The sequence below is a fragment of the Frieseomelitta varia genome, unplaced genomic scaffold (assembly GCF_011392965.1).
Source record: "Frieseomelitta varia isolate USP_RPSP 00005682 unplaced genomic scaffold, Fvar_1.2 scaffold_466, whole genome shotgun sequence".
Taxonomy (NCBI): Eukaryota; Metazoa; Arthropoda; class Insecta; order Hymenoptera; family Apidae; genus Frieseomelitta; species Frieseomelitta varia.
Window position 1 is genome coordinate 15,069 of NW_025110219.1, and position 25,333 is coordinate 40,401.

The window sequence follows — 25,333 nt, forward strand, 5'->3', positions numbered from 1 at the left end:
CTTTAACCCTGGACCACTTTCTGATGAAACGCTGAATCGCGAAAAGAAAAAGAAGGAACGATGTAGTTTCGAGTTTGTTGAATTCAATTCGTTTGCTTCAGCATTTAAAATTGAACGAATCGGAAAGATTTAAAAATTACCTACGTTCAATCTTTTTACTGTTCTAGGCTTTTATAGAGTTTGAAGAAAAAAGAAACTTGTGAAATATACATCAAATACTACATCACATTGCAATCATATGTATATATTATAATCAAACGTTTTCGAAACGATTAAAATCCCCGCTAAAAGTGAAAATTCTTCTCGTAGAAATTCAAGGGTGAAGTTTCGCTTGGGTTAGTTTGCTTACGGAGGGTTAATCATCAAAACCAGTCTCTTTAACCCTGGACCACTTTCTGATGAAACGCTGAATCGCGAAAAGAAAAAGAAGAAGGAACGATGTAGTTTCGAGTTTGTTGAATTCAATTCGTTTTCCCCGCCATCTCGGTTGTTTTGGAATTTAAAATTGAACGAATCGGAAAGATTTAGAAATTAGAAATCGACGTGAAATTTGTTTGAAAAGAATTACCAGTTGCTCTCGAATGTTCGAGTTAAATCGAGTTCCTACTTTCCTCATGGTTCTTCTTCTCCGATGTCCTGATACAGGATCGGGGACCACTTCAAACGATTTAATCGATTAGTGAAAGATAGAGAGCTAAGTAAGAAGAGAACGACGAGTGTCGGCTGTTTGCAGACAGGCAGATCCTCTTGGACCGTACTTTCAGCACGGATGATTCGAAAGGAAAGAAGTTGGTTGCACAATGAGGCTAATAAAAATCAAGGCTCGATGGGGAGCACTTTATAGCTCAAATAGATTGAAAACGACGCAGTTAAACAGTAGAACAGATTTACCCAGCCAATTTAATTTTTGGCGCGGGCCCAATGCAAGTCGTCATGGTGTTTCCTTGGTGGATTGTGTTTTGCATAATTAGATAACGAAATCAACGAACGTTGAGAATTTCGTTTCAGCAGATGGTGAGGAGACGCAAGGTCACTGCGTGTAAACTTCAAGCGCTCGCAACTTCTTTAACTCGATTAACCAGCGTTAATTACTCCTCGTGACTCGTTTTGTATCGGCTATCTTTCCCAATTATAGTTCATTCTCGTTAAGTCTAATACTTCCGTCTGTACCGTGTATCCTAAACGAAAGAACTTCCGATAAAAACGCAACGATTTATATTGCACTTGGGAATAAGCATTCGATTATGTAGGGCACGTAGAGAGTTTTCTTCCGGTGTTTGCTATGGAATTGATGCTCTCGATTTTTGCCACCACTCTGCTCGTCCAAAGGTCGGTTATTTCTAGACAACGGTCTCCTTAATTTTCTAAATGGACTGAACTTTACAAATAAGGAACCCTTTATCATGTTAAGAATTGACATTAATGCATCGTCTCATTTCTCTCGTTTGCTACTGACTTTTATTTAAAAGTAACTTCTATATATGATAAATAAACACTTCAATTGTCCTTTACTACTCGGTCTGTCCTTGCGATAAGAAAGAGAGTTACTAGCGAAGAAGGGAGATATCTAGTTGTCGAACTTCGAAGAGAAACAAATTTCTCGTCGTATTGAGAGAAAAATAAAAAAGAAAAAACAAATTAATCAACTCCGACCGCTTACATCTTCAATAAAACGACCTGTAACTCTGGAGGCAAACCCAAGAAACACTCCCGTCACACCAAGGAATTGAAGGAAACGAAAAAGCCGACTTCCTAGCCAAAGAAGCAACAATCGACCAAACAAAAGAAACCAACATCCCAATCCCACACCAAGACCTACTAGCTTCAACGACCAAAGCGGAAAGAGAAGAATGGAACAGAATTTGGACTACGACAAATAGAACCAAAATACACGGCATAGCACACCATTTCTATCAAAAAATACCCAACAACAATCTAAGCAGAAAAGAAATGACTATGACTAGGCTATGACTAGGCTTCGAATCGGACACTCCAAGATCGCGACTCGATGTGAATAACATTCACGCCCAGATCCTACCTGAAATGTTAATCAGAAAAAAGAAAAATATATATATTTCTACTTTGGTATACACAGCAGACAACACATTTAAAAGATGCTAATAGCGTCTTTCGACATTTATAATAATTCTATAGTTAGCAAATGATCAAATTTTGTTTCTTTTTTTTTCTTTTTCCCATAAATTATGTTTGGATAGTTATTATTTACATGTTTGAAATGATGTATGATCTTTTTCCCAAAAAAACGTGTTCCTGTCACATTTTTTAGAAAATAAATATTCAAATTATGTTTGGATAGTTATTATTTACATGTTTGAAATGATATATGATCTTTTCCCAAAGTACGTGTTCCTGTCACATTTTTATGAAAAATAACTATCCAAATTACATTTGGATAGTTATTATTTACACGTTTGATACACGGCATAGCACACCATTTCTATCAAAAAATACCCAACAACAATCTAAGAGAAGAAAGAATAGCTACTATGACTAGGCTTCGAATCGGACACTCCAAGATCACACACGAGTACCTCCTAAGCAAAACAGAACCACCTTTCTGCAACACCTGCAGCTAACAAATCACCACCCAGTACCTGCTACATGAATGCAGAGAATACCGAAAGTATAAGAAGTAAATACGTATTAAACGAAAACACCGCTCTAACCTGCCAGAAACAACAAAAACCCGTTTTATCAACTACCTAAAGGAGACCCAACCTACTAGACCAGATATAAAGAGTCAATTTCAACACGTCGTTAAAGACCTCGTAGTCGATGCGACGCCGAACCCTACAATTCCTCCTACAATTCATCGTAGAAACGTGGAACGCGTTAGAAGATTTCTCGTTAACGCGGTAGCAAATTCTCCGCTCCTCTTCGTCAAAGGGACTTCCAGGAGGTTTGCCCTCTCCTATTCGAAGTGAGAAAAAAAAAAGGAAAAAAGAAAAAAAAAAAACTGGCCGCTGGATCTCGATCAGGTGTGTGTACGCGGTGTGTCGATATTTTCGGTTCTGCGCGTTCCGGCGAGGTGGCCGACGCGGATGATCTCGGTCTCGGCCCCGATTGAAATATTAAATCGCCGCAAAACGACGGCTGGCCAAGGCTCGATTATTTCGCCCTCGGCTGGCTGGCTGGCTTCTCTCGTTCGATTTCCTGGCGGCGCGGCGAGTCCACGACGAGATCATCGAATGCACGCGGGGGTGTGCGCGACGCTCACCACGCAGGAATCAATAGGGCGTCGCGAGCGGCGTCGAAGCGGTGGCGGCTCGACCCGACCGTCGTCCCCCAACGTCAGCGACATCTTCGCCCCCGAACGAAGTTTTCCAGGGGTCGACGAGCAGCTCTCCTCGTCCAGGCCGTCACGGCCGCCTTCAGGACCGACCCCACGCCACGTCTGTTACCCGCTGTCCGTCGCAGAATGGCCGACACCGAGTTCGAGGAATTTCGACACTACTTCGAGAGGCTTCCGCAGCATCTCAAGGCACCACTTTCCAATTACACGTGAGTACACGCGTTTTTTTTTTTTTTTTTTTGCAATTGTGCATTGTCCCTTCCTTAACGCGCAACGTGCACGATGTTTCTGACGTTTCTCGTACGAAAGGGTGGAAATACGTTTTTTTTTTCGTGGAACGCACGAAATAAATGGGACGTGCCCATTTGTGCAGAGTGATGTTTATTCGTTTTCTCCTTTCATCCCTCTCTCTCTCTCTCTCTCTCTCTCTCTCTCTCTCTCTCTCTCTTTCCCCCTCCTCCCCCCTCGTCTCGTTGAAAAGCACGTAGATTTTGGATCGTAGATGAGACTTTCGGCACGACGAGCGAATTGGGACGATCTTTGACGCAAACGTTCTCGGCCAGAGGCGAGCGTTATATCGACACACTGTGATGATACTTCTGACACAGTATAGTAGCAGCGGATGATTGTTTCTTTTTTTTTTTCTTCCAAGCTCGACACCCGCAATGAACCGCAGGAAGGAATAGCGAGTACAGTTTTACGAAATGAATTTAATTGGCGATATTCCATGTGAACGATGTGAGTGATGTCGATTGTAGCGATATGGTATGGCAAACGTTGTACATTACGGATTGTGATTACGATGAAATGGGAAGCAGTCCTCTTGGTTCAACTTGCGATGAAATCGTTACTTTCTCTTGCATGTAGAGATACTCGTGGAGATACTTTTTATTAATCGAATCTGACGTAGCTTTGTACGACTGGCTGCAAGATTTCAATCTGTTGCGAAAGAATGTCAATGTTGCGTTTTTGTATCTGCAACATTGTATCTGTAACTGTTAATGAAGTTCGAGTTGACTGGCGTTGCGATTTCATCACTTAGGGTCGCATTAACCCAGTAAATCACACATCTGGAAGAAAATTCAAGGGGCAAGGCATAGGTGTATCGAAAAATGATAGGCCGATGTTGTGAAATAAATTAAATGCGGAAGAATGCGGCCTTTGTAAAACGCTTGACAAATATTATCATTTTGACAGTTGATCAATACGCTACAGAAAGTTCAATATTCTGTTAAACCGATATCATGATTCTATCGAATTATATTAACTTCAACACACGTCGAATGTTGTTTTGTTAATTTGATTTTATTTAATTTACATCACGGGGCAATAGCAAAGTTAATTACGTTACGTAAATGCACAAACGATTACGGAAATGATCTTCTCTGTTCCTCCTGAACTCGACCTAAATTCGAACGATGTTTCGCGCAGGTGAAACTTAGAAGTCCAACGTGCGTGTGAAAATTTTATTTATTTGACGCGCGGTCAACGTTAACAAAGAGTGAAAATAAAATCGATTCGAGTCTGCCACGTACGTGAAACTTCCACTTTAGCCGCCAGTCACGATTACTTGGCTTTCAAACAAAACAAGCACGCGCTATTAATGGACCGGAATCGCGCCTCAATTTTTATCGTTAATTATCTAATCTTTTGTCCCCGTTTCTTTGCTGCTTGTAAGTTTCGAGGCTCGTAAATAGAAACGGCGATTTAAGACCGCGAAACATCCTTTCCGTTTTTCGTGATACAGTGAAAATAATCATTCACGAATCGCTGTTATATGTTTTCATGTTATAAAAAAATAGAATATGTAATAATTTTGGACAAATATATGATCATTGAGAAAAATACCTGCATATATATATATATATATATATATATATATATATAAATATTAGAATTATATAAATATGTAAATATAAATATAAATAATATTATAATTATATAAATGTAAATATAAATATAAATATAACTAAATATAAATGTAAACATAATTATAAATATAAATAATATTATAATTAAATAAATAATATATAAATATAAATAATATTATAATTATATAAATATGTAAACATAAATATAAATATAAATAATATTATAATTAAATAAATAATATATAAATATAAATAATAATTATATAAATATGTAAATAAAAATATAAATAATATTATAATTATATAAATATATAAATATAAATATAATATTTTATATATATATATATATATGCTACTCGTAAGATTAACGTTTACCTGTTGGTCGATTAGTATCCAAGTGTTCCTTAGCCGTCAGACATTCCTCGAAAGTTCTACCGTGTCAACTTTGTTTCACTTGTCTTTTGAATGGATAATACCTTAACAGAAGACGTATCGAAGCACGACACGTTGATCTTGTTGGGAAAATCTCAATTGATTCTGACATTTACGTGCGAGATCTTATTTATCCCGTGGAAACGGAAGTGTACCTTTCAATTCCAGGAGAGGAAATGCAATTTACTTTGCAAAACATTCTAATTCTAGTGACAATCGATCGATCTGAATGAATTTTATATTTATGCAGATGAGTGTGTAAAATTGTCGATTCTCTGGTACGTACAGAAATAAAATTTCCAAACGTGCGTAGGCCCTTCGTTTAAAATTCCTTCGTGTTTCGCTCGTTGTATGCCTGGAAGATAGTAAATTATTAATTATAGTAAATTATTCAATTCTTTGTCTCTGCTAGTCGCACTCGACTGTGAAGCCACTTGGACTCACCTTGAGAGTTTCAACCGATTAATTTCTGCGAATTAAATTCTTGTTGAAAATAGGCTCGTTCACGATGTGATGATAGACGATTCGCCGACCTCGTCGCAGGATAGCGACGCGGAGGTCGAGAGATCTTGCGATGGAGTCGCCGCCGATTCCGAGGACGAGGAGGTGGTGGTCATTCATCGGCACGACAACCAGAGCGGACATACTTCCGGGGACGACAGCGAAGATCTCGATCACAACTGTTCCATCGTAGCCGATAGTGACTTTAGGTTGGTAACATCGTAAGTGCACATACCACTTCTTTTTGTCTTTTTTTTTTTTTTTGGCTTGGAAAAAACATAGATTTTACGAATTAAAAATTGACAAATTCATAGAAAAAACTGTGCAACCGTGTTTGTCCGAGCTGGAAATTTTTCTCTGAAATGTTGCACAACGATACTGGATGTGGATATATAAATTTAGATGGCAATTTGAAATCGACTCGCTTTGAATTTTGTTCGAAATAATCAGAGGACTTCTTACTCAAAAAAAAAAAAAAAAAAAATAGGCGGAATTTTAGTTAATTGTAATTTTCGAAATGAGTAGGCAAGCCTCTAATTATTTTTAACAGTATATATATAACGTCGCTGTTTGTCATGCTCCATTCAATTTATACTGTTAATATCGAACAATTTAGATGGCTTGTTTAAATTAAAATCTGCTCCTGCATCCATGTGCTCCCTTCTTGTAACCATTGCATGCAAGGAGTATTCGTTTACCTGTTAATTCAAATATTTTCAACACTCCCTCTCTGTAGATGCGACAAGGTTATAATTATTTTTAAGTGCTCGTTATTCTAAAAAAAGGAAGTTATCGATATTCTTTCACTTTTATAAATTCATTACGGTAAAGGCAGGTTTGCACGTGAAGTTACGATTAGGATAGTAACCCTTAGCGGTATGTTCCAGTATTGTATGTATGTGTATCCCCTTGCATCTCCAGAAGAAGTGAAACTCTCTCTTTCGTTCAAAAAAAAGAAAAAAAAAAAGATTGAGAACAGATTATACAGGGTGTTTCGCGGGATCCAGAGCTTCGAGAGCTGATTCTATGCCTAAAAATAATGAAAAAAGTCATATAAATATATGTCCTATCTGTCTTCGTTTATGAGATATAATTAATTTTCTGTTTTAATTACTTTTACAAAAGATGCTCGAAATGACCACCTTCTATTATTCCTGGTGTTTCTCGAATTTGTCGGAAGCCTTGTTCTATTCTATTTCGTAGTATTTCAGCATGTTCAATCGATGTTGCGTATACTATAAATTTTCTTTCATTTGACTATTTGAAGATTCAGCAAATTTCGCAATACTCTCTAAATCAGTTCAGTTCTTACTAATAATCGTAATACATGTCGTATAAGATCGTGTTTGAAGTGATAATGGAGCGAATATTATTAGTATATTACTATTATTATTATTATTATAGCTAAACTCGAAATGCATCGCCAAGGATCATAAAACATATGAACAATTTACTTGATAGATTTCAAGGGACCAAAAGTGACACTAAACACAGACACTTTAAACTTGCTGTTTGTACTATAATGATCATGACACATTGGAAAGTCTGCCATTCNCTTTAGTGTATTTAATTAATAGCGCACGAGTTGCAACTAGATATACAACATGAATGAACAATGAACAATTCACAAAAAAAGAAAAAGAAAAACGGTGATTTCTTCAATCGGTAATAATAACCGATCAACGACACATTCGGAATTCTTATTTACAGTTTATCAGCCTTATTTATACTTGTACATAGGAAAATGGAACTAATTTAGATAGAATTAACATATAGATCTATTATTCATATATGTTAAATGTGTCCACAACATATGCGTCTCTGTAATGTTTCCTGTACACAATTCCATTCTATATATTTTAACGTTCTTTCTGGATCGTAGATTCATTTGCTTGATTATGCTTGTTATTAAAAATATCATGATATCACACATAGGTCAATCACGAAAGTTTTATACTATTTATGGATAGGTACTAAAGCTTAATTATAATTAATAAAATAATATAAAACGCAACATAATTGGGTGGATAACAAGGCCAGTAAAGTTCAAAAACTCGCTATAACAAAACGATTGCAAACAAAAAGTATAACTTTCATTTAAGTATAAAATGGAATCAAACTCTTTCAACATCTCATTGAAGAAAGATGATAATTTTATTTATTTGCTACTTTTTTTCAATAAAGTACGATTATTAGTAAGAACTGAACTGATTTTAAAGAGTATTGCGAAATTTGCTGAATCTTCAAATAGCCAAATGAAAGAAAATCTATTGTATACGCAACATCGATTGAACATGCTGAAATACTACGAAATAAAATACAGCAAGAGCTTCCGACAAATTCGAGAAACATCAGGAATGACAAGACGCGTGCTTGTTTTCAAATGCAACGTGGTCATTTCGAGCATCTTTTGTAAAAGCAATTAAAACAGAAAATTAATTATATCTCATAAACGAAGACAGATAGGACACATATTCGTACGACTTTTTTTCATTACTTTTTTAGGCGTACGATCAGCTTCCGAAGTGGGTCCCGCATGTTACGAAACACCCTGTACACATCTCTAACACCGAACACGATTAAAATAAATTGCATCGATCGATAAAATTTCCATTTCACGATAAGAAGAAAGATCTCCCTCTTGATTGATACATTCGTGTGTCACACACAAACAACATTGTACATTTGTTGTACAAAATTTTCGTGATCCGTTCTCAATTCTAATTTCTTAGGAGCGCTCGCAGGAAATCTACTTGCAATTAAAAAGAGAGAGAGAGAGAGAGAGAGAGAGAGAGAGAGAAAGTAAAATTTAAACACACTTTAAATGGCATGGTGAAAGGTAGCTTAGCTCACTACACGACTACCCTTGGGTGACATTAGCTTGTTCGGTGGACTGAGCAGCAGGGGTCGATCAGCAGGCGTCGGTGGGCCTGGTCCTGGTGGAGGTAGCACTACCGGTTCCGGTAACGGTGGTAGAGATAGCGTAGTCAGCGACGTCGGGGATTCCTGCTCGAGTCTGAGCTCCTGGCCAACACCGGAACATGTGCCCACGAATCGTCCCGGGAGCGGCAGCACCGAACGCAGACGTCGGAGATTGCCGGAAATCCCGAAAACGAAGAAATGTAAGAAATTTCAACTGTAAATATCGATATACAATATATGTTTACCCCCTATATAGGCATTCTATCACCCATCGATGCACGCCGAACGTTAAAACGTGCGTTGCGACGACGCATCGTTCACGGAATTCGTCGTTAAAAGATGAACACAGTTGATTCCTTTTACGTGCATTGGAAAGAACAATGGACAACCGACGATACATTCGCGCGATTTTGTTACGTTCACAAAAATTGCAATCACAAGCAGCAATTTAGGAACGTTCTTCGCAACACGCGCATCTCGTTTCAAGAATTCGCCTAAATCCTCCCTAATGTGTATCATAGAGCTACAATAAGTGACGATAGCTTGTCAGACACTAGCTAGCTTTCTTCGTTGTATTTCTTTCCCAAACGAAACGAATAGGCTACAACGGATCACGGTACAGTAAGATCTGTTTCAGTATATGTTCCTTTTACAGCGAGGAGAAGAATTATTAATATTTCCTTGACAGCGTGACCCTAAGCGCGTAATACGATCGCGAATCAGACCTTATCGTGCGCGTTTCTTTCGTCACCTGCCTCGACACACACCGATCCTGACGATACCACGCATCCGCGACCGCAAAATCTACGACCGCAACGAAAGAAAATCCATAATTACATCAAACTTACATCACGCTGCGTGACATACGTGCAGAGGCTTATTCACATGTGATCAGTTACCGATTTCTACCGATACTCGGACGCGTTCTGATCACCTCACGTCGTCGTTGAAACAATGTTGAATTCCCACGGTTTGAAGTATTACCTGATCATCCCGGAAGAAGGTGGCTACCACTGTTGCTACTCTAGTTTTCAAGCTGTGTCAAGTTACTCGGTATAAGCTCGTCGCTCGTTTCAATGGGATATCTATCTGTTTCGCAGCTCTGCCGGTCGGTCAGACATCGATGCAGTCGTCGTCGTCTCTGGCGGACGAACTGAACGCAGCAACTGGCTCCAGTTCCAGCCGGCCGCATTTAGTTTTACGGAAATGTCACTCGAGGCTTCGCCACGAGGACAGTTCACCCGACAGCGAGCGAATGGCCACTGACAGTGGCCACTCTACTGCCCACTCGCCGGAAAACGGGCCGAAAAGCGTCTCGCCGATCCCCTGTAACACGCTGCAGAACACCGACTCTGTCTCGCCAAGTAGCACACCAGGTGAATTGAAACAAAATGTTATCCCCTTCGTTAGAGTTCTTTGATATTAGAGTTTGATATCATCACGCTAGTTTTATATTTCTGTATATTCAGTCTCGTAATCAGTTTTTATATCATTCAAGTGGTACGCTGTAATTAGAATTTCATTTGTTCCCGTGCAAAAGGAAGCGGCGGCGTGCCGTTCACTCAGCTGGAGTTGCTGGAAGCGACGCACCGTGGGCTGCATAAATTCGTGCCGAGACACCACGACGAGATCGATCTTGAGATCGGCGATCCTATTTACGTTCAGAAAGAGGCTGACGATCTGTGGTGCGAAGGTTCGAACATTTCACTCTCCCGTTTAGTTGAGTCCGCTCGCTTATTTCCCTTATATCTTGTATAAGAGTAAGAGAAAAAAAAAACTCCTCTTGCGATTGTGTACACTGTGTATCGAGCTACCTGAAATTTAAAGTTAACGAAGAACGTCGATAATTATCACTTTATTAACAATAATCGATGCACGATAATGCACTTGTGTTTGCATTGAAGGTGTGAACCTGAGAACAGGTCGCCAAGGTATATTCCCCTCGGCTTACGCGGTCGACATGGATTACAGTGATTTCGATCCCTCGGCGCCGAAGGTGAAGAGGGAACGATATCTTCTAGGTTACTTGGGATCTGTGGAGACATCGGCGCACAAAGGTACCAGCGTCGTCTGCCAGGCAGTTCGAAGAATCGTCGGTAACTCGCAAGAATCGCCCGTTTCGCAAAGCTGTATCTTGGAAGTGTCCGATCAGGGTCTTCGAATGGTCGACAGGAGTAAACCACGGGTATTATTAAAGATTCTGTTTCTTCTTTTTTAAATCTCTCTCTCTCTCTCTCTCTGTTTTTTTTTTTTTAAATAAATTACGTGTTATACTTTGCAGAAAAATCAAGGACCCTGTCACGATTATTTCTACTCGCTTAAGAACGTCTCGTTTTGCGCGTTTCATCCTCGCGATCATCGCTACCTCGGCTTCATCACGAAGCATCCCACCTTGCAAAGGTTCGCTTGCCACGTGTTCATTGGTCAAGAATCCACGAGGCCCGTTGCCGAAGCCGTCGGGTATTATATATCCCTATATATGCATCCTAAGTTTATTATAGTTTGTTTCTGCATTCATAATTTCGCTTTTGCCAGATAATTTGGCATTTCGTTTCTGTACTCTGATGAAGAATTTCGGCCGTGAGGTAGATCATTAAGCAGAGTGTTGTAACAAACGAATCAGAAATTCAATCACGGTCAAGGGATCAGTTTCACGAAAATTCAATTGAAATTATAGTTACTCTTTCATCATGATTGACGTAGACCAGTGACGGCGAATCTTTTTGAGAAGTAGGTCATCAATTTTGTTCGTTATTTTTTTTTAGTACTAGTTCGTGGGTCGCTTGGAAAGGGGGGAAGATAGTTAAAAACTATTTTTTTTCTTTGGTTCTCACTTTTATAATCCTCTAAAAAGTTTGCGTTTCCTTTTTGTTTCGCAACTTTCACTTTTGCAAGTGAAGAGCAAAAAATCAATGTCGACGTGAAAAAATTGATATGAAAGGGGTGACGTTATGCCCAGTCACCCCTGCACTATACATTAGATATATATTACTTTATTTCTTAATGTTTTTTATTGTCTATTCTCTCTTTTATTATATAAAAAACCTAGCAAAGCTGTCCATTATATAGGAGAATAGGATCTAGTGTGTTTTTTTTTTAGTGTTTATTACATCTGTTCAATCGTAAGCGCGTAATATAAAATTTTTTCGACACACAAGTAACTCGCATAACATTCAAGACTTGTAAATACCTATATGTATACATAACCAAGTCGTAAATCCTCCATAAAATTATGCATTTATTTCTCTAAGCTCTAACCGAACACTTGTAATTTTCTTAACATTTTTCGAAAAATAATTGAAATTCTTTTATATATATATATATATATATATATATATATATATCATATCTTTTATATATCATATATATATATGAAGATAAATTTATAAAAATCAACGCGCGGGTCATTTAAAAAGCCTGCATGTGTCAGTGTCTGACCCGTGCGGATCATAGATTCGCCATCATTGACGTAGACCATGATCGTGTAATTTGAATCATTTGATCCGTTGAGTTCCTACAACCGTGTCGTAGAAAACAATCGTTCGTTTCGATTCTTCTAGCGATTGTTAAAAAAAAAAAACTGGTGACCAATATGCAGCAAGTGTACATTTATATATTTCTTTTTCGTAGGCGTGCTTTCCATCGGTTCTACACGAAGTTCATCGAGACTGCTTTTCCGATAGAGGATATCTATATCGAATAGATTACACTGCTGGCCTGTCGTATAGCAGCTACGGAGAGGAAAAGATAAATCTCGCATTCCTTGGTCCCCTGTACATACTGCCCCTTAGCTGTAGATACATAAAAGAAGAAATGATAAACGCGAATCAAACACCCAATTTATATATACATATACATATATGTATATATACACACACATATATATGTATGTACACGTATAAGTAGTTGTACGTATATTTATATGTATATACATATATCTATATGTACATATCGAGCATTTTCGGGAAGCGTCACGACGGGACCGATTTATTCAATGCCGTCTACTGTTTCAAACATACTCACTATACTTGTTTTATTTATATTTCTTACTTTTAATTAATTATTAAATTTAATTTGCTCTTCGTGTACGTTTTAACTTGTCGTTTCTGTAGATCTCGATTGTCTGATCATTCTTCTTTTCTTCTTCTTCTTTCGTTTTTCATCCGTCGCGTCTCGACACCGTCACCATTCCATTTCACGCACGAATCGAATCCGTGATTCTTGTAAAACAAAAGGATCTTCTTGTTTCTTTTTTTTTTTCCTCGCGTTACTTTCGCGTTACTTTTACTCCGTTTACCTGCGGGGCACGGGACGCAACGCACTTGAACCACTTGGGTGGAAAAGTCTTGAATATTTGAATAACGTACACCAATTACTTACTACAGATAAGAGTTAATCGTTAACCTTTCGATCCTTCGACCAAGATATCCGTATAGCGACACACGTAGAACGAGACAGAAACGACAATAGTGTGGATCGTTCCGATGTTTTGCTTCAGAAAGAATGAAAGAAGAGAAAATGAAAGAGAAAGGGAAATACACAAAGGAGTAGAATTTTGAATTTTGAATTTCCTTTGTCGTGCGCGTTCTGTCGATTTATTCGGTTCAAACAGTTCGAGTTTGCTTTTGCTCCGTGTTACGTTTAAATCGTGGCAACGAAAGAGCACATCGTTTTCTTGAAGAAAGAAAAGAGAAAGAAAGGAAACGATCTCCAAAACAAACGCCAAGAAGATATTATCATCGTATTGTATTTAGAGACACACGTCTATTTTTCTATCTTTCTTTCCGAAAGGATCGTTCGTTATATAGATTGCGTTAATAAACGAATATAAGGCTTCAACGTTTTACGATCTGTTCGATTCCGCGATCTCTGGACGATTGAAACGCACATTGGCCTCTCTGAACCATGATTATTATCATTATCGTTGTTGATTATTATCATTATTGTTGTTATTATTATTATTGCTGTCGATTGTACTGCGTTGCAGCATCTCGCGAATTTTCATTGCAGTACGAATCAGATTCGCACGCACCGAACGATATAAAACGATATCGACCTAGAAGATATAAAGAATGAACAAGAGAGAAATATATATATATAAAATATAGCGCGATTATTAATTTGTACCACTCTTATTATAAAATGATTCGATCGTGAGTCTCATGATAAGTCTCGTACGAAAATTCCTCGATATCCTTCGATGTGTCTCGCTTTCGTTTAATTTTTGGAGATCGGTCCATATGAAATGTCGTTGGTGGGTCAACATAGTCCCGTCAATTTTTCGTCTTCTTTTGTCTCACGTTGAAAAGAAAAAAAAAAACAAAATATAAAAAAAAAAGGGGAACTGTGACGGTTCCACTTTTTTTTTTTTTTTGAAATCTTCTCCGATTTCTCGAAACCAAATAATTGTTCCAAATCTGGAACAACGAATAAACGTGGGAATTATTTTAATTAAATATACGTGCAATATACTTTTGAGAAGAGACTGCGTACCGTCAATTTCATTTCATTCACAAAGCGACATTTTATATGCCGCAGCTGGATATTACCGATCCCTTCGAGTTTCTTCCCGTTTTCGTTGTACACGCGTAGACATTTATTTATTACGAGTTATTTATATATTTTTGATTACGTGCTTGGGACTTGATCCACGCTGTACACGTATTGAACAGCTCGGTTACACACGGCATATATATATATTGAATAAAAATTGAGAGACAAACTGCAGTGCTTACTCATTACTGAAAAAAAGAGACTACTTTGCCTCGGTATCATCGTCTATCAATTATACGTGCCTTTGATTGAGATCGCCTCGAGTATCGTGCCTTTCCGATTATTTTCTCACACAGGTACAAATTAATATCATCCGCGTGTATGTCACTCATATTATTTATTGACACGAATCTCGAATTTTTTCATAAGCTGCATCGTCGAGTAGAATAAAGAGGTGCGTGATGTCAAAAAAAAAAAAAAAAGAGAAAAACCATTTGTGACTATCATTTATGTCCGATACCTTCGAAACTTGACTAGAGAGAACGTCGATATACAATTAATCGATATACAAAAGCAAAAAGAAACGTAACCGTTGATCGATCATGGAAAGTGAGACCTGCGTTCTATCTCTCGATTTGAACTTATTCGATGCTTTCATCGTCGAGACATTCGATTGGGGATTCGATTCGAACTTTCGCTCGATCGACGTGTTTAAATTAAGGGTATAGTTGCAACTTTTCAGTAGCGATACAAAAGAATACGAGTCCTTGTTATCGATCGTGATTTTGTTGTTTTCTTCTTTCTTTATTTCTCATCTCGTAGAGGATAAATTGTGGGCAAAACAGGCCTCACCGAAATGAACATATACGCTTCATTCGTTTGTGTAATGTAAGTATACATTGTACACACACACACACACACACCGTTGGAAACACCGTTGTTTTTCGATTCACGTATGATTCAAACGAATCCTGATGTATGCTTAGCAGAACGATCGTTTCTTAGATGAATGCTAAGAAAAAGAAAAAGAAGTAAGAAGAGGATGTTTGAGAATTCTATGGGGATAAATAATAACGTGTTGAAAAGCAGGGGAATGATCACAGTTCAGCAGGAAAACACCAAGAACTGTGAACTGTTTCTCCGACAAGTGAAACAAGATCTGTAATACTGTCACTTTTTTCAGGGCGGTCAGTTGCAGTTATTTTAAGATCCTGTTGTGCAATAAATATAAACTCATAATTTTAAATATTTTATTATCTTACTCTGTATATACTTTTTCTTCATTGAAACAATTAAATATATCGACGAACGCATATCGACTCTATGAAACAGACAGGATATTTAGGGTTAAAATACATATTTAAATAAGGGTTGCAATCTTTGTAATTCTTTCATATAATTTCTACATATATTTCTTTCAGGCAGTTACTATTTACAAAAATGTTCCACCTCCTACGAAGTCTTGATAATTCAGTCTTGACACAAGTTATACATGATCCCAATCGTTATAATATTTCTGCCTTTTTCATTTCATTATTTACGTTTCTCAATATATGCATTTTTTCTTTTTTTTTTTTTATAAATTCATGTTCAATATATTTTGGAAATGGAAATGAGGAAATAATTACTGTAAGAGCCTAATCCATTTGCATGTACAATTTTAACACCAATTGCATAGAAAAAAAAAGAGAAAAAAATATTTAATTGCATTTTACATTTCGTTTCATTAGAGAATGGAGAACTAGTCCCTCGAATTAATTAGCGTTTTGTAAATACATGGTAAAACTTTTGTCTTTAGATCCCTTCGTTTCAACTTCTATACTGCACTGAGCAACACTGACTGTAAACATTTTTATAAATTTCTGCATGAATTACCTCATCGTGCACAGTAATATCAATTTTTTTCTCTCAGTTTGGAAGAACAGAGGAACGGAATTCAGTTATATTTTCTATCGTTCTTTGGCAATCTACGAAGAGCTATACACCTCCAACATTACAAGTTTCAACACTTTGCTTTGCTTGATTATCATTCATCGATATTAACATATTCCAACAGAGAGATAAATATATGTACATAAAAAAATGGATACAAAATCATTCAGGGCACGTGAATCTTAAAAGTATTTAATAAAGACATACAATGATTGTAATTAAAAAATTATACAATTGTTTTATTATGTATTGTTATGTTCTTTCTCTGTGCGCAAAGTGCAGTATAAAATAATTCGGAGGTGCATTTCTCTTCAAAGAAGCTCATAAAATGCGAATTACATTCGCAGGTACCTTAACAGCTACAATGAAATTCACTCAGTGTTCGACAAGTACTCGAGAGCACCGAGATTAAAAGTTAAAATAGCCTGTACAACGATGCTTGCTCGATAATTCATTCTGTACACGCAATACGAATGCGAATATATGTGTCGTTTTTATTTCATTTCACGGTGAAATTACAAGAGGATTAGGAACCGATATTTCCAGCCTTTGTGTGAAAGTACATTTGTGCAAGCTTGAAAATATATATATTTATATATACATATATATATATATATATATATATATATATACATATATATATATATATGTATATTTATTTATATATCTGATAATCTGACAATAGAAAACGACTCACATATTGCATGATAAAGATTTTAATTTGAATTGTTTGTTTTCAGTTATTCCTAAAAGATAATGATTAATATATTACTATGCGGTTACCTTACGCAAAAGCGTAATACTGTCATCATAAAGTTTTACTTCCTTTTTTCCTTTCTTTCTCTTTTAAACGGAAAACGAGTACATGGTAAACTGTTTCATATCTTCGTTTCCATTTTTTTTTCAACAATCAAGATCACGAAGAGACGATCGCTTTACATAAAGGTTTTTAAACATTGCTTGTTATACAGAATGTGTGTGTAGATGCAAAATCAATATTGTAATTTGACCGTACAATCATTCGAAAATTGTCATTTTACTTGTAAAGATACATGTATAGAAACGTACAAGAAGAATGTACAACACAATTATGTTCAATTGTGCTTGCGTTAACTTACAGAAAGAAATTGTAAAAATCACTTATGTGCAAACAGCAGAGTATAAAATATAATAAAAGTAGTATTTACAATATTATAAGATTAAATGTTTAGCGAATTCTGTAGTGCCATCTGTTTGTGTCACATTCATTCATTTTATAGCATATTTTTTGATCGAGTACAGATTTTGATTTCTAGTTGACGAGACAGGTTTCTAATCTTTTCTTTTTTTCATACTGAACAATATCATTGCCATCGATGAATGTTTATACAGATACGAATTAAGTATTGTTATCTTATTATAAGGCTTCAAGAAACACATAAAAATCATATATATATATATGTATAATATTTTTAATTAACAAGATATCATAGATACTATATATCTTAATCAATTTGTAATAACAATTAATTGTAGAAATATCATTTCTACGTATACTTTTTTGAGACATACGAAACATGATTACGGTAGCTAAACTCGAAATGCATCGCCAAGGATCATAAAACATATGAACAATTTACTTGATAGATTTCAAGGGATCAAAAGTGACACTAAACACAGACACTTTAAACTTGCTGTTTGTACTATAATGATCATGACACATTGGAAAGTCTGCCATTCGCTTAACTAAACATCTCCCTTCCCCCCATAATAAAACGCGAATTATACGTCACTTGCACGCCATAGGATCATTTGTATCTTTTACTAACAGTATGATAGTATGTAAAAAAGTTTGGATCCTTATCAACGTCGAGCAATCATGAGGCAAGGATAGTCGAATCCTCTTAACCATAAAAATGAGCATAGTTTATATCTTAAGCTTTCCTTAATATTGTACATTTATATATCATAATCCTAATTGAAGGAAACAAAAATAGAGTGACAATCTACCTTAAAACGCTTGACATCAATGTCAATGACATAAAAACGAGTTAACGACCATTTTTTTTGTTTTTTACAGTGAACATGATTTATATACACATAAGAACTATAAGCAGATAATCCCCCTTTTTCTTGTAATTTCATAATTCTCATTTGTACAAAGCATCGTTCAAAGATAAGTCTCGATTTCGAATAAATACATACGCAACTTATGTTAGCTCCGGCTAAGTCATCAAGCTCATAAAATAATATAAATTATATTCTTTGATTTAAGTCTACATGAACATTGTTGCTTTGAAGAATATCATGGATACAATGCTTTGTCCTCATATTTTAAAATACGAATTTACATTCAAAAAAGGGTGAAAAGACTGCTTGGACATTAGAACGTCATTTATAAACTACAATTCTAAATCTTACTGATATTGCAACTCGCATCAATAGGCAGGAGCATCGAAAACTCTTTAGTGTATTTAATTAATAGCGCACGAGTTGCAACTAGATATACAACATGAATGAACAATGAACAATTCACAAAAAAAGGAAAAGAAAAACGGTGATTTCTTCAATCGGTAATAATAACCGATCAACGACACATTCGGAATTCTTATTTACAGTTTATCAGCCTTATTTATACTTGTACATAGGAAAATGGAACTAATTTAGATAGAATTAACATATAGATCTATTATTCATATATGTTAAATGTGTCCACAACATATGCGTCTCTGTAATGTTTCCTGTACACAATTCCATTCTATATATTTTAACGTTCTTTCTGGATCGCAGATTCATTTGCTTGATTATGCTTGTTATTAAAAATATCATGATATCACACATAGGTCAATCACGAAAGTTTTATACTATTTATGGATAGGTACTAAAGCTTAATTATAATTAATAAAATAATATAAAACGCAACATAATTGGGTGGATAACAAGGCCAGTAAAGTTCAAAAACTCGCTATAACAAAACGATTGCAAACACAAAGTATAACTTTCATTTAAGTATAAAATGGAATCGAACTCTTTCAACATCTCATTGAAGAAAGATGATAATTTTATTTATTTGCTACTTTTTTCAATAAAGTAGAAAATTTGTAAAAATAACGAGTTAATGTGTAAAATGCTTAAAAGTGCATATGTATGTCACAAGTGTGTATGTAGATACATAGAGGAATAATAAGCAATCCACACAATTTTTAAAATTTTAGAGAAAAAAGAAATCGATAATAGACTCGAAATATTTACAATGAATTGTTACCATTCTTCATTGTTACCATTATCAAGTAACAATAATAAAAATTACGTACAATCACGTATCTAATATCTTTTTCCATAACATGTTTCTTCTTTAGAAGCATATTTCTTCTGTCCAAAATAAAAATTTTGTACTACCAACTTGCTTCTATTATAGTACGAATATATTTGCTTTTATTAGTACGAATTTAGTCGAATTTATTTCGTTAATAGAATCTTAATAAAACTGGTATATCCATCCGATATATGCGTACATATACATATCCTGGTCTGTCCTGGACGTGAAAATAATTTTCGTTCTTCAATTGAGAACAATAGCTGAGCACAAACGGTCCTGAAGGCTAAAGGGACAGCATGGCCACTTAGAATTGGCTCTACGTTATATACAAGTTTGCTATGATAAAATTTGAAAACTGCGCAACATTGGACCTTCAAATATGTAAAACGTGCCCACAAACGTGCCTACAATACATTTTACATATGTGTTTTATGTAAGCAATTACAGAAATATACGCTAAACATTAGGGCGACGAGTAATATCCATAGTATGTTTTAAAATGTCTGCATGTACACGACGTAAAGTATGCAACTTGATTAGTTTGTCTGTTCCGTACTTACTCTTTTTTCTTAGTTCAATTTGAACACAGAACATTGAAGTTTTCCTTATTGACACTATATTTTCACTAAATGTCTGTGATAATAAATATTATTATCTTTCCTTTGTTGAATTGTAAAATACAGATCGGCCTCGTTATGTTGTTGCATTGTTAATATACGTTCTTCCATTTTATCATTGTGTACATGAATATGTTATACTAAACTTCATTGGAATATTCGATGTGTACATTTTTACCAGTTATATACTTCTTTCAAGGATATCTATTTTTTAAGATCATCAACTTGAAGAAATAATTCTTTCTCTCTTAAAGAAATATCTCATTATGATCAGAGGTATTTTTGAAACTCTATGCTTCGGATATTTTTGAAAACGTTTATACACCAATATTGTGTTTTATGTTTATTTGCATATGGTCTTGTTGGAGTGTTTCGAGAATTTGTTTCTGTATATTATGCTCTGTCTAAAATTCAAGGCAAATGATAGTGTTTAATTTTTTAAATAAAATGCATTAAAAAGATTATAATTAAAAATTCTTTATCCGTACCTGCAATGGTGTTAAGCTTTCTCTTTTTGCTTGTAAAGCTGGATTTCTCAAATTTCTTGTTAAGATACTGAGCTGTGATTCTTGTAATGCCATACTATTCATAAGTTGAAGATGCTTTCTTCTTATTTCATCATTGATTATCTATCATAACATTAATCATAATCAATATTTTTTCGAGTGGATTATATTAAATATTCTTAGCAATTTACACTTACATTGTTATCAGGTAGATGTTGGATTTTTGTTTCATTGAAAGTATCTGAAATATTAAAAAACTAATGTCTCAATCGATCTTTATATGTATCAATATCGTATGATACAAGTATTTGCGTACTTACTTTCGAGAATCGGTACATGTCTTAGGTCATCAATTATTCTCATTATAATATCTGCAAAAAAATGTATATTGTTACTCATTAAGATACAATTTGAAAAGTTTACGGAAATCATTGAGATTGAACTACAAAGGAGATAAATACAAAAGAAAGATTAAAACATGTAAGTGTGCATATCTGTTTCTCAGAATTATAGAATTTTATGAAAAAGTTTTTCACCCGGCATTTCATGGGTGATGTGATACTAAAACTGATATCTGACAAATGGAAAGAAGTACCACCCATTATTTTGCAATATATAAAATTTGCTTGTTTACTTTTTTCGTAGATGTGTGCAGGATTACTTTACTGAGTTCGATACCTGGATTTGCGTCCAGGCTTGGGCTCAGCGGATCGTCCTTTAAATCTGGAAAATCGATAAATTTGTCATCCAGATTTTGAGGTATAAACGGGATGCTAGTATCCATTTGTTGGTAATCAGCAACAACGTCGTTTAAACTTGAATTCGGAGACTCCGCAAGTTTCATTGACTGAGGATTCATATTACTGTACAAATTGAAGTCCGACGAAGGTTCCGAAAATACTTCACCGATAAAAGGTTTACAATCGATGTATGAAACGTTCTGTTGATCATCGTTCGTGTCAGACGATGAGTAAGCAACATTACTGTGTCTTTTCTTACTACAACTTGTCTTAATATCTTCGTCACTGTATATTCTCTTTAATGGAAGATTTTTTGAATCAGCAGTAACGTTATTATTGACACCCTTTTCAAGAGGGTCCATCATAGGTTTTTGCTGATGCGTGTAAGCATCTATGTTACGTTCCACTTTAATGTTGCATAGATTATGCAAATTTGAGACATTCACGATGTCTTTCACCGTCGCAGTAGGACTCAAAATATTCACATTTTGAGAAACCTGAAGATGAGACGCTCGAACATCTCGTTGGGTACTTATACGTGGTTCTACGACCGGTTCTTTCGTCGTTATTATACTGTTAGTTTGTGGTAAACTCTGTTTATCTTGCAAACTGCTATAAACGTTATGCGTTTGTTTCGTTACTTCATGCAGCGTTATCGTTTTACTGGATGATCTCGAGTTTTCTTGACTCTCTTCGGACTCGTGCTTGATGTTATCTGTTGTTGACTCTTGCTTTTGATTCTGATTTACCTTTCCCTGTACCATTAAATAATGGTCTATCGTTTCAATACCCAGTTTCCGGGCTTGAGTGACAGCAGGTGGTAAATGTTGCGATATCATTGCAGCCTTTACGTATTGTTCATTAGGAACAGGTGATGTGGCGAGGCATTCTTCTGGAAGAGGCGACGATAGATCGCTAACTAGATACGTAATTGCGTCTTCTAGCTGCGAAGGGTCATCGATATCATTTTTCGAATGTTCCGAATCTGAGCCCTGCAAGCATGATTATACATTATATATGATATATATATATATATATATATATATATATATATATATATATATATATATAGATATATGTACATGTAATATATATTAGACACATGTATAATAATCTTTTAACAATTACATCAAATTCATAACATCTTGAAACTGTGTATTACTCGTTACATTAATAGATAAAGCAAATTACCAAATCCATCGATGTATTGTCTCCATTCTGTATCATCGCTTTCATCGTTTCGGAGATCGTGGCGGAGTATCTTTTCTTCATTTGTTTCATTAACCTGAGGCCCTCTTCTTCCCTGCCGCAATAGTACGTGAAGTTATTTACGAAAAGGAACGTAAAGATTGCGTAACGACAGATATATCGCATATACTTACGATACTAATGTATTTATGCAGACAAGAGACACTACAATTTGCGAGTCCTTATCAACCTCGAGATATCCATGTGTTCGTAAGTAAATGGGTTCGCCGGTTTTCGACGTCAGCCTGTAGCAAGATGATCCGCAAGTCTCCGCGCGATTGTACACTGTAAATTGTATTATATCGATTGTTCGAACGTATCAGGCAAGTTAATTACAACGAAAAGAAAAATATAGCTTTCGTACTCACTTTCACGAAGCGCGATCATAGCCCAGACACGATCGGCCTTGTGCATGAAACGGAAAGCGCTCTTTCCCGACACCTCTTCTGACAAGTAGCCAGCCACCACCGACACCCTGTGGTCGCAATAAATGATCCGGCCGTCTACCAAGTGTCGAGTAATATACTCGTCCTTGTTCGCGTCAATGATTGATATCTTGGTGATCGGTCGTCTCATCAGCAGTCGCGCTACACCCACGAAAACGATGTCGTTGCTGGTTGAAGAGACTTCTGTAAAAGAAGATCAGAATCATTAGTATTATTCAGGATTTCGGAATTCACGTGTGGCCGTTTAGGATAATCCGCACGCGGATGTAAAAACACGCGCAACTACGAGAGACAAGATTTTGTAGTTTTCACTGTAAACTAAACGAAATAAAAATTCGTCTTCTTCTTACAATAAAAGAACATAAACGGTTACTATACCCATTACGAACAACTCCAAATTCTCATAAATAATTCCGGCCCTGATATTGTCTGCCTTCAAGAAACAAATTTCAAAAAAAAATCACAGAAACAACTTCGTCAAAAACCGGGTAAACGAAAACCACGCCAGCGGAGGAGTGGCCATTGTGATTTCGGGCAAATATGATTCCACTGAAATCCTATTAAATTCAAACTTAGAAGAATGCCACACCACAGAAACCGAAAGACAGAAATCAACGCAAACATAAACCTGACTTCTCAAAATGACATACAAAAAGTAAATTAAAATATCTCAAAAAACATAAACTACTAGACACATATCTAATGACCACGCTGCTGTCGATGCGACGTTAAAGAAAAACAGAAGAAGAAGAAGAAGAAATAAAAATGTTTCCGCTACGCTAATAACATTACGTATCAGTAATAAGTAACGAGCCATTAACGGATCGATGCAACGTTTCATTTTAATCAATTTTACATTGCCGTGTTTGTAGCTGCGTAATGGAAATCCTTGAAGAACTTGTTTAACATCATCGTCGTTATCCCCTCTAGCCACGTAGTCTACTGCTGTATGAAATTGAAAGGAACTTAAGTATTTTTAACATTATGACAAACAGTACAGATGCAATTTACGTGCATTTCGCATCCGTCCAATCCGTTTAATCCGAGATTAAAAACGAGGAATCCGCACGGTCGAACGACTACACGCCTACACCTTTCGCCGATGATGGCGACGGTCTAAATTTAAATGCGCGGCTAGGGTAAATATTTGCGATACCCGTTTCAAAACCAACGTTACCGGTCCCGACGTGTCGTGATATAAGAGGAACATCGATTCACGGAATCCGAATCAGAAGAAATTCACTTAAGAGTCGATCAAGAATGAAGGATTCGACATCCACGCAACACGTTTCTTTTTGTGCGCGAGTACAGGGATAAACTTGACGAATGTATCGACGATAAAAAAAATTGTATCATAATGTCGCGTAATGTTCGTTGCGAATAATACTGTTGTGCCGTGGATTCCGTAACAACTTTCATAACATCACCGAATTATCAAAATTGAAGATCGTGCTCTTTTGGAAGAACTATTCTAATGTTTAACTTCATTCGGGTGAGTATTAAAATATAATTGCAGATGCTGTAGTGCCGTGTTAATTCAATTCAATGTAACTATACACATAGATAAACTGTTTTCGTACTATTTGGTTATATTAATGTGATTCGAGCAAAAAATGATTTAACGCATCAACAGTGAAGACATCGAAATAAATGTACAAAAGATTTTGTTTCATATATGCAAGGAGTTGAGATGGTAAGTTATCATAAAAGGTCACAAGACACGAGACATATCTAATGCCAATCTGCGATAAAATGTTCGACAAAATATATTAACAAAGAGAACTAAATTATACTAAATTGCAAGTGCAATAGGACCATCCTCCATATTCGTGGATCATAGAGAACCCTATTTATATAAATACATTTTATTTACTATAATAATAATAATTTTTCTATGACGATATCGTTAGTTTGTTGTATGGACGTTGCACGAATATATTTATAATATTCTTGGAGTAATCGAAAGCGTGAAATTTCTAGATCGCTGAGAAATTATGCTGATCAATTCAAAAAA

At 35.9% G+C, this 25,333-nt stretch overlaps 2 protein-coding genes and 2 long non-coding RNA genes across 10 annotated transcripts in view; 2 read left to right on the forward strand and 2 right to left on the reverse strand.

The window, feature by feature from the left end:
- The first annotated feature begins 3,303 nt into the window (after window positions 1-3,303).
- Window positions 3,304-15,555, forward strand: LOC122532727 (JNK-interacting protein 1). Of its 5 annotated transcripts, XR_006307555.1 has the most exons (9): window positions 3,304-3,522; window positions 6,114-6,338; window positions 8,998-9,239; window positions 10,140-10,415; window positions 10,580-10,732; window positions 10,944-11,224; window positions 11,321-11,499; window positions 12,670-15,254; window positions 15,357-15,555. XR_006307555.1 is itself a non-coding variant. In XM_043661750.1 (8 exons), exons 1-8 carry the CDS (start codon window positions 3,440-3,442, stop codon window positions 12,740-12,742), a joined length of 1,512 nt encoding a protein of 503 aa, XP_043517685.1. In that variant the 5' UTR covers window positions 3,304-3,439; the 3' UTR covers window positions 12,743-15,374. The 5 variants fall into 5 exon arrangements, 4 of the variants coding, with proteins under 4 accessions (XP_043517685.1, XP_043517683.1, XP_043517682.1 ...); XM_043661750.1 differs by having other exon boundaries at window positions 12,670-15,374; XM_043661748.1 differs by having other exon boundaries at window positions 9,019-9,239; window positions 12,670-15,374.
- Window positions 5,543-9,056, reverse strand: LOC122532728. The gene is made up of 3 exons (XR_006307556.1): window positions 8,937-9,056; window positions 6,061-6,383; window positions 5,543-5,971 (listed from the first exon to the last, which is right to left on the reverse strand). It is a non-coding gene; the product is annotated as an uncharacterized LOC122532728 (long non-coding RNA).
- Window positions 15,556-17,370: 1,815 nt separating the features above from the next.
- The window catches only part of LOC122532725 (neuronal PAS domain-containing protein 2-like), a 23,558-nt gene continuing 15,595 nt past the window's right edge, over window positions 17,371-25,333 (reverse strand). For 2 of the 3 annotated variants that reach the window (XM_043661745.1, XM_043661746.1), the window contains exons 6-13: window positions 23,242-23,502; window positions 23,008-23,158; window positions 22,817-22,928; window positions 21,564-22,617; window positions 21,206-21,256; window positions 21,083-21,126; window positions 20,868-21,008; window positions 17,371-20,783 (exon numbers count right to left, since the gene is read on the reverse strand). In XM_043661745.1, the coding sequence (XP_043517680.1) occupies window positions 20,697-20,783; window positions 20,868-21,008; window positions 21,083-21,126; window positions 21,206-21,256; window positions 21,564-22,617; window positions 22,817-22,928; window positions 23,008-23,158; window positions 23,242-23,502 (1,901 nt within the window). In that variant the 3' untranslated portion in view covers window positions 17,371-20,696. Of the gene's footprint in view, window positions 20,784-20,867; window positions 21,009-21,082; window positions 21,127-21,205; window positions 21,257-21,519; window positions 22,618-22,816; window positions 22,929-23,007; window positions 23,159-23,241; window positions 23,503-25,333 lie in introns of those variants that run through there. The other variant, XR_006307554.1, reaches the window with a different exon arrangement.
- Window positions 24,316-25,333, forward strand: part of LOC122532729 — an 8,086-nt gene continuing 7,068 nt past the window's right edge. Inside the window, exon 1 of the long non-coding RNA XR_006307557.1 lies at window positions 24,316-24,811. This is a non-coding gene — a long non-coding RNA (uncharacterized LOC122532729). The remainder of the gene's footprint in view (window positions 24,812-25,333) is intronic.

Coding starts and splice junctions, on each gene's coding strand:
- LOC122532727 (XM_043661750.1), top strand. CDS start 3,440: ATGGCCGACACCGAGTTCGAGGAATTTCGACACTACTTCGAGAGGCTT. Junction 9,240..10,139: donor AATCCCGAAAACGAAGAAAT/GTAAGAAATTTC, acceptor TCTGTTTCGCAG/CTCTGCCGGTCGGTCAGACA. Junction 11,500..12,669: donor CCCGTTGCCGAAGCCGTCGG/GTATTATATATC, acceptor TCTTTTTCGTAG/GCGTGCTTTCCATCGGTTCT.